General features: G+C 48.6%; 2 protein-coding genes across 2 annotated transcripts in view; one reads left to right on the top strand and one right to left on the bottom strand.

Moving 5' to 3' along the window:
* Positions 1-4,300: 4,300 nt before the first annotated feature.
* LOC102120825 (uncharacterized) lies at positions 4,301-4,972 on the bottom strand. The gene has a single exon (XM_065539802.2). The coding sequence runs from the start codon at positions 4,842-4,844 to the stop codon at positions 4,341-4,343; it is 504 nt and encodes a 167-aa protein (XP_065395874.1). The 5' UTR covers positions 4,845-4,972; the 3' UTR covers positions 4,301-4,340.
* Positions 4,973-5,067: 95 nt separating this feature from the next.
* The window catches only part of TRIM71 (tripartite motif containing 71), a 77,450-nt gene continuing 62,698 nt past the window's right edge, over positions 5,068-19,819 (top strand). The window contains exon 1 of the mRNA XM_005545536.5: positions 5,068-6,646. Within this exon, the coding sequence (XP_005545593.1) occupies positions 5,795-6,646 (852 nt within the window). The 5' untranslated portion in view covers positions 5,068-5,794. The remainder of the gene's footprint in view (positions 6,647-19,819) is intronic.

Raw genomic sequence — 19,819 nt, 5'->3', positions numbered from 1 at the left:
TGCAAACCAATCTGCTGAATACCAATTATTATACTTTTTTTTTGGTCTTTTTTCCCCCCTTTTTGTGGATAACGAGGTCTCACTATATTACCCAGGTATGTCTCGAACTCCTGGGCTCAAGCTATCCTCCCGCTTCTGCCTCCATGAGAGTGAGGATGACAGGCGTGAGCCATTGCACACGGTGAATACCAATGATTAAAAAACAGTGAACATGGGGCCCGGCGCCGTGGCTCACATCTGTAATCTCAGCATTTTGAGAGGCTGAGGTGGGTGAATCACGAGGTCAGGAGTTCGAGACCAGCCTGGCCAGCATGGTGAAACCCCATCTCCACTAAAAATACAAACGAACTAGCTGGGCATGGTGACATGCTCCTGTAGTCCTAGCCACTTGGGAGGCTAAGGCAGAATTGCTTGAACCTGGGAGGCAGAGGTTGCAGTGAGCAAAAATTGCACCACTGCACTCTAGCCTGGTGACAGAGGGAGACTCCATCTCAAAAAAATAAATAAATAAATAAACAAAAAGCAGTGAACATTTATTGAGCACTTACACATGCTTGGTATTATACTAAATACTGTACATTTAGTAACCCATTTAACCCTGATAGTCAGGTACCTGTATCATTCCCATTATATGGATTAAAAATTTGAGGCACCAAAGGGTTAGGTAACTTGTCCAAAGCTCCAGTTAAGCGTGGTGGAGCTCTCAAGTCTGTAGTCCCCACACTTTGGGTGGCTGAGGCAGGAGGATTGCTTGAGGCTGGGAGTTTGAGACCAGCCTGGGCAACACAGTAAGACCTTGTCTCTAAAAACAAGAAAAAAGGGGGAAAAAAAAATAGTGGAGATGAAGTGTTAGTTTAGCTGAGTTCTGTAGTTATCTACCAAAGCTAGATATTTACTTTTACCTTTTATATGTGCAATTCGGGTTTCTCCATTCTAATTTATAAAGTTCTAGGTGACTAGAGCTTCCATGATACCATCTGACATGTTGCTGTTCTGGACTCAGGGTTGTTGAAAGCAGCTGACATACTCTGTTAATGATTCCAAGCCAGAGTCAGGCTGGAGTGAAGAGTTGGCCCGGTGTGTAAGAACTCCATCCCCCCTTAACTGGCAGGATGCAGGCAATGATTCAGTAGGTGAGGCTGGTCACCTCCCCCATCTCCTCACCCCCTGCCATCATTCAAAATAGTAATTATGATATAATGTTGGTTTAATGTTTAAAAAAATACTCTGATGATTTATGGACTTAAAAGTTATCTAAATGCACCCTGAGGATGATGGTGAAAGGTGCAATTTTGACATCAAAACAAGCGGGTGCATCGAATATTTAATTAAAGGATCAGATGAAGAAAGCAGATGCAAAGTCGCTCAGATGGAAATGTGGCCTAACCCCCCAACCCAAGGTCTGAGAGTGGCAAAAGCTAGTGTCACCTTTGAATACAAAACATGGCTACAGACGAATTCAAGAAAGAGTGAGAATGTATTGCTTATATAATTTTAGGGCTTTTTTTTTTCTGAGGCGGAGTCTTGCTCTGTTACCCAGGTTGGAGTGCAGTGGCACAATCTCAGCTCACTGCAACCTCTGGGTCCCGGGTTCAAGCAATTCGTCTGCCTCAGCCTCCCAAATAGTTGGGATTACAGGCGCCTGCCTCCACACCCGGCTAATTTTTTGTATTTTTAGTTTCTTTTAACAAATGATTAATTATTAAAATACAAGATGATTTAAGGATTCTTGAAGGCATATAGACTCCCTTTCAAATGTAAACGAGTGGAGGTAAAACCGGAAGCCTGCAGTCCTCCTCCTTGGCTAACAAAGGGTGTTTATTAGCTAGGATGGCAATGAAACATTTAATACAATGTAGTTTATAGCAGTGGACCGTGTCTTTGGCTCCTCATCTGGATGTGTAGCTCTGGCTTCTCATGGATAAGCTGTATAAAGCCTTATTAGATTCAAATACTGTCACTATGCCATATTAAAAAAAACATAGCTATGAACTGTATTTCTTATACAAGTGGGGTTAAATTAGTTGATTTAAAGATTTCCCTCTTTCCTACTGGTGCTAAAAAATTGTTAAACAAAATTAGGAATGTGCTAATTTAACAATTTACACTACAGGCCTGCTGCCTGGCAATGTGCTGTCAATTCAAGAAAAGAAAGCAAGCAAGCTACTTCATGATGAGAAATCAAACCTCACCCCCACTTCTCTCTCTTTTCTTCCTTTTTTTTTTTTTTTCCCTCTGAGCAATGGTCCCCAGGAAACAAACCCACAAACCGCTGTCAAGTCTGATTCCTCTTTCTGGAGTTACAGCCTTCCTGCTCCTCCGTGATGGCTCAGCGGACGCACCACCTCTGCTACTCGTTTTCAAAATACATGTTGAGTCTTAGGACCAGGACCAGGAGGACGATTGAGATTTTTTTCCTTGTCATCTTTCTTTTCTTTTTCTTTCTTTCTTTTTTTTGGTGGTGGGTGGGGCCAAACTAAGAGGGAGACAGCAGGTCTGGGCCATCCCTCCTCTGACCCTCTGGGGCCATCTTCCTTCTGGCAATTCTCTTCCCCCATCTGTTTTCCTCTTGTTTTTGTTTTTTAAAAGAGAAGGAAAAACAATCAAAGAAAGGAAAAGAAACGAAACAAAACAAAATTACATGAAACATCTCTATGGCAAGGCCAGTACGGTAGAAAATTATGGTTAAAAAATTATAGGAGTGCATTGATTCATGTGAGCATTCCATGTTTCCACACAGGTCTCAAATTATGGAAGAAATACATTGTTTAGGCAATAGATGGTGGCATGAGAAGCTTCCTCTTTTAATTTTTAAATTATACAAACTTTGCTTCTTCGTTTGGCAACGGAGGGGTTCTGTTTTGGTTTTATTTGATCAGTAATTTTTCATTCCTTACACATTTCAGTAAATGTTCACTGATCTTCACTTTGCTCCAGGTGCTGAGGAGGGAGCTCTGGGGGCAGCTGAGGGCTTAGGCATTCCTGGTGGGGCTGCCAGGCTCTTCCTCAGCCTGGGAAATGCTCCCATCACAGGACAGCACCCTGGCCCCTGAGATGGCTTCATCCTTTTGGAGAGGTACTTCTGCAGCTTCCTAGGGCATTCGGCACATGTGTCTAGCTGGGTTGATTTAAGGGCTCTTTCCAGGGTGATCATCCCATGGATTCCAATGAGCAAAACCAGAGGAGCTGGGGAGGTCCACGTAGTGTATTTTTAAATTTCTCCATCTTTATGATCCAGGCATAGTTATGAAGGTTGGACACCGAGGTGTTTTTTAAAATTGCTTATCGAAGTATAATTTAAACAGTGAAATTGTGCACAGATCTTAAACGGCATTTATAAGTTTTGACAAATGTACACACATGGCAATCTATTTTTATTTCACTATCCCAGAAGGTTCCTTCATGCCCTTTCCCAGTCAATACCTCCTCATCCCCAAGGGTACTTTTCCTCTCCCCATAGCTTAGTTCTGTCTGTTCTAGAATTTCCTGGAAATGGAATCACGCAGTATGAACTCTTTTGTGTTTGGGTTCTTTCTCACAACACCATGTTTTTGAGAGTCATCAGGTTGTTGCCTGTACCAGGTTAAATAGGATATCACTAACAGCGAGATAGTGTTAAGAAGGGACAATTTTTACCCCGTTGGCCTCCAGGCCAGATACTACCTAAATCCTGGTAAGTGGCCCTCTTCGCCCTTCCAAGTGAGTCTCTCTCCAGGGCCATGCAAGTTTCTCTCCCAGAACCGCTCAGGCGGCCTCGGGCACCACCCAGATGGCTGCGGGGCCATCACCAGGTCGCCTCCCCAGAACAGCTGCCCCCTGCTTCCCCCCAGCCCCATTAAAACTCAAAAGGGAACTCTGGCCCCTCTGCCGATCAGAATTCAGATTCGCTTAATTCCACGCATCCAACTGCACACAACTGTGGGATGTTTTGGTGATCACAGATATGCACAGTCCTTTAAAAAACGTAAAAAGAAAAAAAAAAGGTGGGTAAAAACCGAGATCTCCAAGGCAGTGGATATCAGTCTCGGTTGAGCCAGGGATTCAGAATGAAATCTTTTCTTTTTTAAATAAACGGAAGAGTCGTTCTCTGCTCCTCGCTCAGAAGGTTTCAAAGGTCGTCACACTGAAGCCCGGGGGCGTTCATCTCCCCAGCGGCCGGGAGAAGGGAGGAGGTTGGAGGGAGGAGGGAGGGAGCACACAAAAGCGGGCCGTGCTGAGAGGGCTAATGTTTCCTGTTTGCCTGGAGCCCCCTCCCCTGCCTCCCCTCCCCCAGCCCCCTCCCAGCACTCGGGCGGAAGTGAGTTTGCTCCTTTGGAGATTAAAAGGATTCCGAATTCCGATCAGTCCCAATAACCGGCGTACTGAAGAGAAGAGGAGGAGGAGGAGGAAGAGGCGGCAAAGCAGAGAAAGAGGGGGCGCGCGCGCGCGCACGCAACCCGAATTGGGGGAGTTGTGCAAAGCCCCAGGAGGCCGGGGCACGGCGAGAGCAAAGCCCGGTAGGCGCAGCGCGGCCGAGGCCACCCGCGTCCGGATCGGCGATTCGTTTCAGAAAGAAGATGACGCGGGCGCGAGCCGGCGGCGTTGGCCACGCGGCTCCCGAGCTCGCCGCGCGGGGTTGTTGCCGGTTCCACTGATTCCAGCGCGCCTGAGAGGAGCCTCCATCCCCGAGGCTCGGGATCGGAGGGGGGACCAAGGCGAGGGCGAAATGGCCCAATGACAAAGGAAATGTGATCCCCCTTCGCTGCCAAGGTTTCAGAGAGGACGGACGTGAGGAGGAGGAGGGGCGCAGGGCGCGCGCGGAGCTCGGATAGCATTGCACGACGGCCCGCGCGGAGCGGGTACATCTAATATCTTCCTGCCGATGAATAATTCAGGGCGGCCCGCGGGGACCTGCGGCCCCGCGCGCTAAGCCGAAGGGGAAGGAGCGTGCGGGAAGCGCCCAGGCCAGGCGAGGCGGGGGCACGAGGGCTCCGGGCCGCGTGGGGCGCGCGTGCGTGTTAAGCGCGGGCAGCCGCGGCCCGGCTGGGCAGGCGCGCGGGAGACTCGAGGCGCGTGGGACGCGCGTGCGTACTGCACGCGTGCGGCCGCGGCTGGGCCACCACGAGCTGCAGCTGCTGCGGGGCCCACCGCCCTGCAGACGAGGCCGCGCCTGGCGGTGCGCAAGCCCCAAGCGCAGCACGCCGGGCCACCCAGGAGCCCCTAGCCGCCGCGTCATGCGGCGGGGCAGCCGGCGTCGCGCGGGGAGACACCGGCTTGGCGACGCGCCGCTCCCGCCTTTACTAGTTTGGGGCGCCTTCCCCTCCCAAGAACAGACTAGATTCGTTTAAAGAAAAGCAACGCACCAAATACTCGTAGAACCAAATTCTGCTCTCGCCAGGACTGGGACTGCACAGAGAACCCTCCTTTTGGTAACTCCTTTCGGCTATCGCGAAGCGAAGCGCCAGCTGCTCCAGGGAGTCTTCCGACCTCCCTGCCCCCGCTCGCCCCTCGCCTGTTGGGGCTTGTTCCGGTCTTCTCTCTTCGGAAGGCACGCGGCCCCCAAGTTATCCGGAGGAATCTGTGTTGCCGCTGGATAGTGGCATTTAATGCCTGCAGTGTCGGGGGTGGCAGCGCTCGGGCCGGACGTGGCGAAGCCTAGCGGGCAGCGCTGCTCTGGTGCCGGCTCCCGGATTGCAGGCCTAATCGATGCATTTTTCTGAGTGAGTCGGTGGCTCCCCCACCCACCTCGTCCGCTCTCTCCTCCTCCTCCTCCTCTTCCTCTCTGGTCTCCTCCCTCCTCCGGGCTGGGTTGCAAATGGCTTCGTTCCCCGAGACCGATTTCCAGATCTGCTTGCTGTGCAAGGAGATGTGCGGCTCGCCGGCGCCGCTCTCCTCCAACTCGTCCGCGTCGTCGTCCTCCTCGCAGACGTCCACGTCGTCGGGGGGCGGTGGCGGGGGCCCTGGGGCGGCGGCGCGCCGCCTACACGTCCTACCCTGCCTGCACGCCTTCTGCCGCCCCTGCCTCGAGGCGCACCGGCTGCCGGCGGCGAGCGGCGGCGCGCCTGGAGAGCCGCTCAAGCTGCGCTGCCCGGTGTGCGACCAGAAAGTAGTGCTAACAGAGGCGGCGGGCATGGACGCGCTGCCTTCGTCCGCCTTCCTGCTCAGCAACCTGCTTGACGCGGTGGTGGCCACTGCCGACGAGCCGCCGCCCAAAAACGGGCGCGCCGGCGCCCCGGCGGGCGCCAGCGGCCACAGCAACCACCGGCACCACGCTCACCACGCGCACCCGCGCGCGTCCGCCTCCGCACCGCCACTCCCGCAGGCACCGCCGCCGCCCGCGGCTTCCCGCTCGGCACCCGGCGGCCCGGCCGCTTCCCCGTCGGCGTTGCTGCTGCGCCGGCCTCACGGCTGCAGCTCGTGCGATGAGGGCAACGCAGCTTCCTCGCGCTGCCTCGACTGCCAGGAGCACCTGTGCGACAACTGCGTCCGAGCGCACCAGCGCGTGCGCCTCACCAAGGACCACTACATCGAGCGCGGCCCGCCGGGTCCCGGTGCCGCGGCAGCGGCGCAGCAGCTGGGGCTCGGGCCGCCCTTTCCTGGCCCACCCTTCTCCATCCTCTCAGTGTTTCCCGAGCGCCTCGGCTTCTGCCAGCACCACGACGACGAGGTGAGTGCGTGGGGGCGTGTGTTTGTGTTCACCGGATAACTGCGTGTATGCTCAACAGTGGTCTCCCGGCCGGTCCCGTAGCGAGGGGGGGAGGCCCTCTCCGGATTTGCTTTGTATTTTCTTCAGCTACGTGGCAGTCCTTGCTACCAAAGTAGATCATGACCTGGGAAGTATGTGGAAGTGGATTCTGTGTAAGTGTCGCGAGGGGCCCCGAAATATCCCATAGCGTGGGATCCTCCCTTTTCCGATTTTAATTTGTGTGTGGCAAAACGCGGCAATCGTCTTCAGTTAGGCATGAGTTGGGAAGAGATAGGTGTGTTTGTGTAGACGTGGCCTCCTGGCGCGGGCACGCCAGAGGCCTCCCAACGTGATGAGAAGGGGCTCCTTTATTTTCAGATTTTTGTTTGGAAAACTCATAGGTTGTTGCCTTTAAAATAGGGCGTGAGCCCGGAAGGGGTGGTTGTGTGGTGGTTGTGTGGGTGAGTGCGTGGAGTTGGTGTGCCTCCGTAGACCTGGTTTCCACGTGCGCACTTGTGAGGGGAAGACTGGTTTTATTTTTGTTGGGACAGCGTGGTAGTCTTTGCCTCCTTATGTTGGGTAAGAGTGGGAGAGTCTGTGGATCTTTGAGGGCCAAGGGCCCCCCGTCTTAAGGCCTTCTCGCCGCGGCTGCTTCCTATATTGTTTGAAATGCGTGTTCTGGCCCCTGAACTCTCCTAGCGTGAAATCGCCGTTCGTAGGCCCACGGCTCCACCCCGAGATAGAAGCAGAATAAGGGGACGACGTTATCTTCACCCGCCTGAGTCTCTTGGGCCGCGCCCGCCTGCCCGGACTCCAAGCCCTACAGGAACCGGTTTCCCTGGTTAGGAGGTATCCACCCGGCTCAACCAGGGGCTCCACTTCCTTGGAAAAGACCAAGGCAGCCGTACGCTGCTGGAACGCCGGAGCGCGAAGGGTCTTAGGGCTACATCGCAACCCTCGGGCTTGATTTCGCCCTTTGGGCTGTCGAGTAAACTTTTGCTTATTTTTCACACAGTGTGAACCCTTTCTCGTTTCCTTTGGTATTACGCGAGTATCTTCTGCTCCCCCGAACCCAATAAAGGCAGGCCAAAAGTCTTGAGAAGCGGGCTCTGCCGGAGGGGGTCAGTAACTTAAGCGATCTACCTGTAGACCGGTGAGAAAGGGTGTTGGTGAAAGTCTTGATAGCGTAAGCTGGAGACTGCAGAGGCTTTAAAAACCATAGTGGGGGTCATGGCCTGTGTGAGCTGGAGAGTGGGTACCGAGCACCGCAAAGGTGAGCCCAGCGCTGCTACCTTTTCCACTCCTAACCTGCTATTTGGGGAGGAGGGCGGAGCCATTGCCTGATGGCCTTTAGCTGGCTTCTCCTGTTGGGAAAAAGTTGAAATTCTAATCTACTTGTTGTGGGCATCTCCTTTTAAAGGGTTTCTTCTAGGTAAGAAGCTAGGGGGCAGTTTTCATTTTTAAACTTTGAATGGACTCCTAGTTTTAACATATGGGTTCATGTTCTTTAAGCACTTTTAGAAAAATGAATGATTGAGGTAAATACCGATCCAAATCCCAGGAACAGAAAAATGGAGCCAGTTCACTTGCAGATTGGGATCAAATGCAGGGCGAGCAGAATGGGGTTGAATCCAGGAGTTTCCCTCCTGAGAGCTGCTTTTAGTTTAAACGTCAGTTTATATTTCCAGTTAAAGATCCACCTATATTTTTATTTAGACTGAAACAGTAGATGCTCAGTGTTGGCAGACTTGTAAAAGATTGATTCACTTTTAAAATTAGAAAACCCTTCAAACTGCACTGGGGAGTGTGAATTGAGAAGTGAAGCTCTCCACTCACCCTGGGTGGGAGGTACTCGGAAGCTCTTCAGATTCACTTTTTAGCATGTGCAATGTCAGGTTGAAGTAACTAATACTTAACATAAAATTTGCTCAGTTTTGAGCAAGATTCTACTTACTCTCTTTAGCTTTTCATGAAAAACGTTTTGGAAATTAATTGTTTGGCCCTTTTATTCATTCCTGGATTTAGAACGCCAGAAATTTGAGATTAAAGGTGACAAACCAGTGTTCTGAGTAGAAGACAAGTGTTTAGGAGAGAAAGCACTGCCAGGTAGTGAGGTTCATAAACGGTTCCACCCACAGCTTAAATAATTCCTTTTCTTTGAAGAAAGTGATCACGTTAACAGTTTGAGAATATTGTTCCTTTAAAAAGACATCCCTCTGGCTGGGAAGGAGCTTTAGGACATTTACATTTGGAGGATGATAGGCCCATATCTTGACTGTGGTATACTGAATGCTTAAATCCACTTATTTTAATGTGTATACTGTCTACCTCAATTTTTAAGACAGGCTCCTTAACTGAGTTACTTCCCTTGTCAACAGGCTCCGCTAAATAATTCAGAGCAGCACCTTTTCCTCATAGTGACTAAGGCCACCTGACCTTGGGAAGGAGGCCCAAACACCCTACCCCAGCCTACAGTGTCTCTCGCCCAAGGGGACTTTCTTCCATAAGTGTCCCCTTGGAGATGTCTCCTTAAGATTGGCAAGTGAGGTGTCTTGTCTGAGCAATTGGCTTTAAGCCGTAGTGATGATAACCTGGAAATCTTTGGGTTTTTCAACGAAATAATGAGACTTGCTTGCTGCTACTCTCTTTGGCTTATTTCAACAGCATAGTTGGGGCTTTTCACTAGTTCTGTGCCTCCAGAGTCCGAAAGACCTGCAGGCTCCGTGTCCCAGCCAGCATGGGGGGGGGGGGAATCTGAGGCCGCTGTCCCCGGAACAGCTGGCCTCGGGCCCGCTGCGTGCCGCGGGTCCCGGGAGAGGCGGGCGCAGGCAGAGTCGCCACGGGCCTGTGCCGCCGCCCGGCCAGCCCGGAGCCTGTCTCGGCTTTGGGGACGTGGCCTGGCCGGCGGCTGCTCTTCTCCCTGCAGGCACCCACTGGGGTGTTCACGGCTGCTCTGGTCATGGAGAAGGGTCTTCGCTTGAGTTTTGGAGGAAGAGTTTCACAACTAGGGAGCTGTGAGCGCTGCTCCATCTGCTCACAAGTGGCCTTTTAGCATTGTTTTGCTTTTGGCACATAGGACATGAGCCCTTTGCAGCCTTGGAGGCGACACTGGGAGCACAAATCCTGGGTGTGTTATGTGCCTAAGCTGGGCGTCAGGATTCTGTGAATGGCGGGAAGTTGAGCAAGGTTTGAACCCAGGAAAGCCTCTGTCACTAGTGGTGAGGGGCAGTGGGGGTGACATTGTTGCCACCTGGAAAACATTGTAGCCCGCCCCACCCGAGGATGGCAATATTGTTCCCAGTTAGGCGGGTCCGGGGGTGGAATTTTCTGGAGTCTCTGGTTGGAAAAAGAGGTGCAGGTGTTGGTAGTATGCATGCGGTCCCTGTGTTGGGTTTTAAAATGCCACCTGAAGATAAAAGTTCTAGAATTCCAACCTGATTTGACCCTGAACATTGAGCACTCCCTGGGACTGTCTCCTGGCAGGGAACTTAAAGTGGCTTCAGACTCTTGGAACAAGATTTGCTGCCTAAAATAATCGGTGGTTGTGTGAATTTCTGTTTCGTATATTGCGAGTAAATGGGACCGTACCTGTATTCAGCACCAGTGTATATTATTCTCCGTTCCCAAAGTCTTAAGTTTTTTCGAGCCTGCATATACTCAGTGTATGCACGCTTATTTTTAAATTACATGCATGTTCTTGCGTAAATTATAAAATCCATACCAAAATATTTTTAAAAGCATAATACAAATTTCCCAGTTATACTGTCCTATCTTTTCCTTCTTTAGAAGTTATCAGATGTAACTAAGTTGGTGAAATTTATGATACAGTTTGAGAATTTCTAGCTGAAATTGGGATTTCAATTGGAATCTGATTGATTCATATTAATTTCAACAGCTTTTTTTTTTTTTAAGTAAGGACAAGGAGAGAAAGTGAACAGAAATGGGTATTCTAGTATTTCTGTACCTGCTCTACACTACCGGGTGAATATGTCCTCTGAGTGCAGACATCTCACCTACTGGCTGGAAAACCAAACTTTAACAGAGGTTGCTGCTTTGAATCCAGTTCAGCAGGTAGACATTTGGAAGCCTATTGAATTCAGAAAACGCTTGATAAAAATATATAGGAGGGAAATGTTCATTATTGATATGTTAATTGCTTAGCCTTTGTGGCCTTAAGCTATTTCCACTAAAGTGCATAGGAATGGATTTTTCAACGTGGACCCTCAGGAAGTGGGGGCCATGGCTAGTTTGGCAAGCCTGTGCTGATGAGGTTGCCTTGAAGGCATAAGGTGTCATGAACTGTGCTAGTAATATGGAGGCTGTTGTAGTATCAGCACTGTCTGGGAAACCTTTTGTGATTATTTGTTCAGTTTCCTTTCTTTGAAAAGATAAACTGTAGTGATTTGGGGATTGCATAGATTTGATACAAGATTTTTATTTCCAATTCTGGGAATATACATTTTGGAAAACAAGATATTTGGGAACAAAACGGGTACTTTTTCTAAACTGCCAGGTCTTCATTTGACAATAATATTTGTTCTTTATCATTGACATTGTTTTCTTTTTTTTTTTTTTTTGAGATGGAGTCTCACTCTGTCGCCCAGGCTGGAGTGCAGCGGCGCCATCTCGCCTCACTGCAAGCTCCGCCTCCCGGGTTCACGCCATTCTCCTGTCTCAGCCTCCCGAGTAGCTGGGACTACAGGCGCCCGTCACCAGGCACGGCTAATTTTTTTGTATTTTTAGTAGAGACGGGGTTTCACCGTGTTAGCCAGGATGGTCTCCATCTCCTGACCTCGTGATCCGACCGCCTCGGCCTCCCAAAGTGCTAGGATTACAGGCGTGAGCCAGGCGCCCGGCCAACATTGTTTTCAACGTGAAATAGATGTACTTGAAATGGGGAAACCCAGGAGGCGGAGGTTGCGGTGAGCCGAGTTGCGGTGAGCCGAGTTGCGGTGAGCCGAGGGGTTGCCATGTTGGCTAGGCTGGTCTAGAGCTCCTGACCTCAAGGTGCTCTGCCTGCTTCGACCTACCAAAGTGCTGGGATTCAGGTGTGAGCCACTGTGCCTGGCCCTTAGATAGTTATTTTCTTTTTTCTTTTTCTTTTTTTTTTTGAGACGGAGTCTTGCTCTGTCACCCAGGCTGGAGTGCAGTGGCCGGATCTCAGCTCACTGCAAGCTCCGCCTGCTGGGTTTACGCCATTCTCCTGCCTCAGCCTCCTGAGTAGCTGGGACTACAGGCGCCCGCCACCGCGCCCGGCTAGTTTTTTGTATTTTTAGTAGAGACGGGGTTTCACCGTGTTAGCCGGGATCGTCTCTCGATCTCCTGGCCTCGTGATCCGCCCGTCCCAGCCTCCCAAAGTGCTGGGATTACAGGCTTGAGCCACCGCGCCCGGCCTAGATAGTTATTTTCTAGAAGGATCTCAGGAGGCTAAAATGTGTAGTTTTCTCAAGTACTACTTAATATGGATGTAACTTTCTCCTCACACGTAAAATTATGAGCATAATTGGACTTTTTGTCTTTTTACTGAAAAAAATAACTAATAATCGCGCGTGTATAGTAAGAGCTCTTGTGGAAGCTGTCAGTGAGGTGAAAAGGCTAAAATGCTTTTTGAAGTGTTTTGCCAGAGTAAAACGTGTTTGTAAGTTTTTCTGGTTCAAGAGGAATTTTCATTATTTCTGTAGGTCTAAAATTTAACCCCCTCCGAGTTATTTTTGGTGCTAAAAGTCACATGGTTTGCCATTTCTCCATCCGGTTCTCCACACAGGGCAAGGTTTATTTTGTCTGTATTCATTCTTAGCAAATAAAGGACCATTTCAGTGTCAGTTTTGACGCTTAGGCAAAAGGGTGAGATGAATTCTATACTATGCAGGCAGTTTCAAAATAGTGCTTCCCTTCTCCCACTCCCACCCATAAAACTAATAAAGGTTAAAGGGCTGGCTCACTAAGGCTGTTTTTGCTATCTCTGCCATTTCGGAAGAGAGCAAGAGAAAGATAATGATAATTACAGTGGCCTTAAGGGAGCAAGATGCCACCCATTGAAGCCCACTCTGTTACCGCTTTTCTTCTTGACCTTTCATGCATTGTGGCTTGCAAGAGTAAGCTTGATCCATCTTTCCTCTAAAGCTGATGTGACCTCCTACTTGTTCGATACTAAATTATTCCCCTCCTTTTGAGGTTTTGTCTATACTCACAAACCGAGTTGGCTGAAACCAGATTGACTGTTTTGATTGACAAGACTCTGACTTGTCAACCTAAAAAGTGGGAGGAGTAGGGGGCCTAGTGGTGTCCCTTTACATTTGAAACTGTTTGACTTAAACCATATTCCAAGGTAAATCTTTGCCTCTCCCATGCCATTTCTTGCCTTCCTCGTGGTGTAGATAAATGCAGTTTACTTACAAACTGGCTTTGAAGGTAGAATGAAATGAAATGGGGGACGATCCCACTCAACTGCCCTCCCGGGGGGTGCGGTGGCTTATGCCTGTAATCCCAGCACTTTGGGAGGCCGACGTCCGATCACATAAGGCCTGGAGTTGGAGACCAGCCTGACTAACATGGTGAAACCCCTTTGCTACTAAAAATACAAAAATTATCCGGGCGAATCCCAGCTAGTGAGGCTGAGGCAGGAGAATCACTTGAACCTGGGAGGCAGAGGTTGCGGTGAGCCAGGATTGTGCCACTGCACTCCAGTCTGGGCGATAGAACAAGGCTATGTCTCAAAAACAAAAACAAACTCCATCCAAACCTGAGTTTTAGAGATACTCATATTAGACTTAGGCTAATAGTTTTTTGGGTCATCCTTACTGTAGATTTTCTTTTTTTTTTTCTTTTTTTTTTTTTTTGAGACAGAATCTTGCTCTGTCGCCCAGGCTGGAGCGCAGTGGCGCGATCTCGGCTCACTGCAAGCTCCGCCTCCCGGGTTCACGCCATTCTCCTGCCTCAGCCTCCCGAGTAGCTGGGACTACAGGCGCCCGCCACCGCGCCCGGCTAATTGTTTTGTATTTTTAGTAGAGACGGGGTTTCACCGAGGTCTCGATTTCCTGACCTTGTGATCCGCCCGCCTCGGCCTCCCAAAGTGCTGGGATTACAGGCGTGAGCCACCGCGCCCGGCTCCTTACTGTAGATTTTCTAATCCTAGATGGTTTCTAACCTGAACTTTAATTCCCATCAGGTGAGTTCTGTTTTTTTTTTGTTTTTTTTTGTTTTTTGTTTTTTTTTTGAGAGGTAGTCTTGCTCTGTCACCCAGGCTGGAGTGTAGTGGCACCACATTGGTCAGGCTGGGCTCAAACTCCTGACTTCAAGTGATCCACCCAGCTTGGCCTCCCAAAGTGCTGGGATTACAGGTGTGAGCCACCACACCCGGCCAGGTGAGTTTGTTTTTATTTTTGAGATGCAGTCTTGTTGCCAGGCTGGAGCGCAGTGGCCTGATCTCTGCTCAGCTCACTGCAAGCTCTGCCTCCCGAGTTCACGCCATTCTCCTGCCTCAGTGTCCTGAGTAGCTGGGACTACAGGCGTCTGCCCAGCTAATTTTTTTGTAATTTTTTTTAGTAGAGACAGGGTTTCACCGAGTTAGCCAGGATGGTCTCAATCTCCTGACCTCGTGATCCGCCCACCTTCGGCCTCCCAAAGTGCTGAAATTACAGACATGAGCCACCGCACCCGGCTGTGAGTTTGTTTTTAATGAAGCTGTAGTTAAATTATCAGTTGGAACAAAAAAATTAGCAGCCAGTTGTATTTCACTCAAAAACAATTTTCCACATAGAAGTAGTAGTCTTTAGCAATAAAAATACTGTTTTCAGTAATTATGTTAGCGTATTGAAGTTGTGATTATTGGGAATGAGGTCCTTTGTCATGAAGTGTGGGGGGATAATTCTTTTTTTTTTTTTTTTTTTTTTGAGGTGGAGTCTCACTCTGTTGCCCAGGCTGGAGTGTAATGGTCTGATCTCGGTTCATTGCACCTTCTGCCTCCTGGGTTCAAGCGATTCTCCTGTCTCAGTCTCATAAGTAGCTGGGTTCACAGGTATGCACCACCATGCCTGGCTAATTTTGTATTTTTTGTAGAGACAGGGTTTCGCCATATTGGCCAGGCTGGTCTCCAATGATCACCGGCCTCAGCCTCCCAAAGTGCTGGGATTATAGGTGTGAGCCACCACGCCCTGCAAGGGGGCATAACTCTTGATTGTGATCATTTATATAAGCTTCTGCAGAATAGCACATTTTGTCAACATTAATAGGTTTTAAATAGAGCGGTGGGCACAAAAAGAATAAAGTGGATGCAGATCAGTTGTGTAGACTGAGGACATACCCTTCTGGGTCTGACACCCTGTGAATTCCACGGGCCCTTGAATGGACTTTGGAGCCTGAGTGGTCAGTCAGGTCAGGCGCCCCTGAGAATGAGAGCCTTTGTAAAACATCTGTTGGCTGCTGCATCCTGTAGCTGTTACTTCTGGAAAGTTTGGCCAGCCATTTTGTTCTTGTCTTAATCTTTTGCAGTTCAAATGTTTTTCTTGAAATGCCAGTGGATTTGGGGAAGTCGTTTCATACTCTTTTGAGACTGATTGGGATAATTACTAAAATGGTGTTATATAAAAAAATCTGCACTTAAGGTTTGCTGCTGAGTATAGATTTGATGACTACTTAAGCACTGGTGTTTTAAAAATGAGAATTGTGAATGAGTGGCATCAGCAGCCATTATTACCATGTGTGGGACACTTAAAGGAAGTCAGGAGTTTAGATCGTTTATCTCCACATTTTGATCTGTGCGCTCTGAGATCAATGTCAAAGGGAGACATTTCTGTTACTTAGGATTATCAATAGATTTGTACTGAAAATGCTTCCAGAAATGTTGTAGATAAGCATTGAGCGGGAGAGTAGAAAGTTTAGGGTAATAGTTGGAAAAAAGTAAGATTCCTGATAGGCAGTCTTAATCAAGTGTCCGTTTAATTATTTGGCTTTGCTTGAGTGCTCTGGTTCTAGGTTAGATTCTGCTTTGCCTCAGTTTTTGCATCTGTAAAATGAGGGTAACCCTTTGCGGTGTTGTAAGGATTAGAGCTGACATGTAAAGTCTTATAGCACAGTGCCCTACAATTGAAGGCAATTGTAAACTTTTTTTTTTTTTTTTTGAGGTGGAGTCTCGCTCTGTCACCCAGGCTGGAGTGCAGTGGTGCAATCACAGCTTACTGCTGTCTCAACCTTCCCGGCTCAACTGATCCTCCCACCTTAACCTCCCGAGAAGGTGCATGCCACGAAGCCTGGCTAATTAAAAAAAATTCTTTTTGTAGAAACTGGGTTGCACCATGTTGCCCAGGCTTGTCTCCGACTCCTGGGCTCAAGCCCACCCTCCTGCCTGTCCTCCCAAAGTGCTGGGATTATAGGCATCAACCACCTCACCTGGCCCCTGTTTACATTTTCTATGATGTGTTTGAAAACCACTAATTTTTCTTTTTAATTTTTTTTGTAGAGACGGGGTTCTCACTTTGTTGCCCAGGCTGGTCTTGAACTCTTGGCCTCAAGTGATAGTGATCCTCCTACTTCAGTCTCCTAGAGTATTGGGGTTACAAGCATGAGCCACTGCCCTCCACTAGAAAACACTAATTTTTTTTTTTTTTTTGACACAGACTCTCGCTCTGTCGCTCAGGCTGGAGTGCAGTGGTGTGATCTCGGCTCACTGCAACCTCCACTTCCCCGGTTCAAGCGATTCTTCTGCCTCAGCTTTCTGAGTAGCTGGAACTACAGGCATGCACCACGATGCCTGGCTAATTTTTTTTTTTTTTTTTTTGCGACGGAGTTTCACTCTTTGGTGTGATCCCGAGTAGCTGGGATTGCAGGCGTGAGCCACCACAGCTGACTAATTTTGTATTTTTAGTAGAGACAGGGTTTCTCTGTTGGTGAGGTTGGTCTTGAACTCCTGACCTCAGGTGATCCACCTGCCTCCCAAAGTTCTGGTATTAGAGGCGTGAGCCACCGCGCCCGGCCACGTCTGGCTAATTTTTGTATTTTTAGTAGATACGGGGTTTCACCGTGTTGGCCAGGCTGGTCTCCAACTCCTGACCTTGTAATCCACCCACCTGGCCTCCCAAAGTACTGGGATTACAGCCATGAGCCACCGTGCCCTGCCACCATCACTAATCTTTAAAGCCAGGATATTGTGTGGAGGCTGGGGAGAGGAAGGGAAACTGTGGCATATCAAGGAAGCAGATCAACTTGCTCAATGGAACAGTCTAATCTCTGCAACTAGAGTATTTAGTAAGCATTAATGTCATGGTATTGTATCTCTGTGTGTGTGTGTGTGTCTGTATGCATTGGAGGAGGCATCTGAAGAAGAATCAGATTGTCACAAGAAAGGCCTTAAGTCTTCATAGAAGAAGCTTCTCCATTACAAATGGGAATGCTGAGGCCTGGGGTATGAAATGACTTGATCAGAAACTGTCCTGACTCCTAGTCTAGCACTCTTTCCACATTGCTCTTTATGTGACAATAACATGTGTTACTGACAAACAGCTTTTTGAGATTAATCCTTAAAAATCTGCTTAATACTAAATTTACGGCCTGAATTTTTTTTTTTTTTTTTTTTTTTGAGATGGAGTCTTGCTCTGTCACCCAGGCTAGAGTGCAGTGGCACCATCTTGGCTCATTGCAACCTCTGCCTCCTGGGTTCCAGCATTCTCTTGCCTCAGCCTCCCAGGTACATGGGACTATAGGTGCATGCCACCATGCCCGGGTAATTTTGTATTTTTAGTAGAGATGGGGTTTCGCCATGTTAGCCAGGCTGGTCTTGAACTCCTGACCTCAGGTGATCCGCCTGCTTTGGCCTCCCAAAATGCTGGGATTATAGGTGTGAGCCACTGTGCCCAGCCTCTACATGTGTTTTGTTTGTTTGTTTGTTTGTTTTGATTTTATCTTCTTGCTTTGACCTAAGTCATTAAGGAGAAAATTAAAAAGCATAAATGGGCTCTGGTCTCTTAGCCAAAAACTGAGTGTAACCATCTTGCAAAAAACTGCTTGTCATTCCAAAATTAATTTAGTAAGTATTACCAGAACGATAATTTAGCAAAGGAGAAAGCTTTGAGTTTTGTTAAAATCTCTTGAAATGATAACTGCATCTCATAGTGTCAGGGTGAGGTGCATCCTCTGGGCATATTCTATTCCAGATTGCCGGGAATGGAGCCCACCTCCTGCTCCTGTCCCCATGCCCTCTCACCCTGGCCCCAACACCTCAGAGCAATTTGACATTAATGGAGTGGGGATTTTTACACTAAGTCTGGCCTCTTGTCGATATCAGCGGATTTAAGGACCACTTCCAGCTTTTGCCTGATTGTCAACTTCCAATGAGTTAGTGCAAGTTGGGTTTGACCCTCAGAAGATGCCCTTCATTCCTTTGCAGAAACAAAGGACACTTCTTAGTTTTCAAGCCATAGGATGCCTCCTCCTGCCCCAAATGTTGAGGGTTTTTTTTTTTTTGTTTCTATGTTTTGTTATTTTGCCGGAACTGGAGTGCAGTGGCGTGATCTAGGCTCACTGCAACCTCCGCCTCCTGGGTTCAAGCGATTCTTGTGCCTCAGCTTCCCCAGTAGCTGGGATTACAGGTGCCCGCCACCACGCCTGGGTAATTTTGATATTTTTTTTTTAGCAGAGACTGGGTTTCACCATGTTGGCCAGGCTGGTCTCGAACTCCTGACCTCAGGTGATCCACCTACCTCGGCCTCCCAAAGTGTTGGAATTACAGGCGTGAGCCACTGTGCCTGCCTGCAAATGTTGAGTTTTGATGGACTTTTCCAACCACATTATAAAGATGGGGGTGGGGGACTGTTGGGGGATTTTGGAGATGAAAGGGGAAGAGTAGCTTGAAAAATGCTCACAGCTTCTTGGTATAGGTAAGACCATGAGCCATAGGATAACGACTGGATTTAAGTCCTAGTATTGCCCTGTGTGACCTTGGACAAGTCACTTAACTGACTTGATTTCTGACCCTTAAGATGGGAGTGATAGGGGTGGCTACATCTTCCAGACCTATTTATGGGGATTTCTTTCACATGAAGGTGGTTTGAAAGAGATAGAAAAATTTATATTGTAATGTATGTGCCCGTAACTGTAAATATCATGAAAAAATTTGGCTTCAACTTTTCCTGCAAGTTGCAGCCAAACAGCTAAAGTTTGTTTTCGTGAAATTAAACAATGTTGCTTATCTTCCTTTTTTTTTTTTTTGGAGACAGAATCTCGCTGGGATGACCAGGCTGGAGTACAATGGTGTGATCTCGGCTCACTGCAACCTCTGACTCCCGGGTTCAAGTGATTCTCTTGCCTCAGCCTCCGGAGTAGCTGGGACTACAGGCGCATGCAACCACACTTGGCTAATTTTTGTATTTTGAGTAGAGATGGGGTTTTACCATGTTGGCCAGGCGGGTCTTGAACTCTTGACCTCAAGTAATCTGCCCTCCTTGGCCTCCCAAAGTACTTGGGATTATAGGCATGAGCTATTGCACCCAGCCGTTATCTTCCTTAAAAGATATTTTTTGGTTGATGGCCAAGCAGTATTTGATGCCATGAAATAACTTGGGCAGTTCCTCATTGCTGACAGAACTTGGATGTGTTAAAATTTGCCTTCAAAATATTTGAATGCCTATTTCTGTTCAGTGTGAATTGTGCTCTTCGCTGAAGGTGTGTAAGAGCAGTCTACGTTCTATTCCTTGCTTTAGTCTTGTGGTTTGACTGGGAATATAAAACTGAAAAGGAAAAGGTGAATTGCGGGGAGGGCATTCTCTACTTCCCTATATGGCCTCTTTATATGTGGCCTTATTTAAATTTTTTTTTTTTTGAGACGGAGTCTCGCTGTGTCACCCAGGCTGGAGTGCAGTGGCGCGATCTCGGCTCACTGCAAGCTCCGCCTCCCGGGTTCACGCCATTCTCCTGCCTCAGCCTCCGAGTAGCTGGGACTACAGGCGCCCGCCACCACGCCCGGCTAGTTTTTTGTATTTTTAGTAGAGACAGGGTTTCACCGTGTTAGCCAGGATGGTCTCGATCTCCTGACCTCGTGATCCACCCGCCTGGGCCTCCCAAAGTGCTGGGATTACAGGCTTGAGCCACCGCGCCCGGCCTTTATTTAAATTACTAGATGAAATTTAAATGCTAAAGTTGGCCATGCACATTGGCTCATTCCTG

The sequence above is a fragment of the Macaca fascicularis genome, chromosome 2, assembly GCF_037993035.2.
Source record: "Macaca fascicularis isolate 582-1 chromosome 2, T2T-MFA8v1.1".
Classification (NCBI taxonomy): domain Eukaryota; kingdom Metazoa; phylum Chordata; class Mammalia; order Primates; family Cercopithecidae; genus Macaca; species Macaca fascicularis.
The sequence above is the reverse complement of the archived record's forward strand: the minus strand, read 5'-3'. Positions and strand labels throughout refer to the sequence as shown.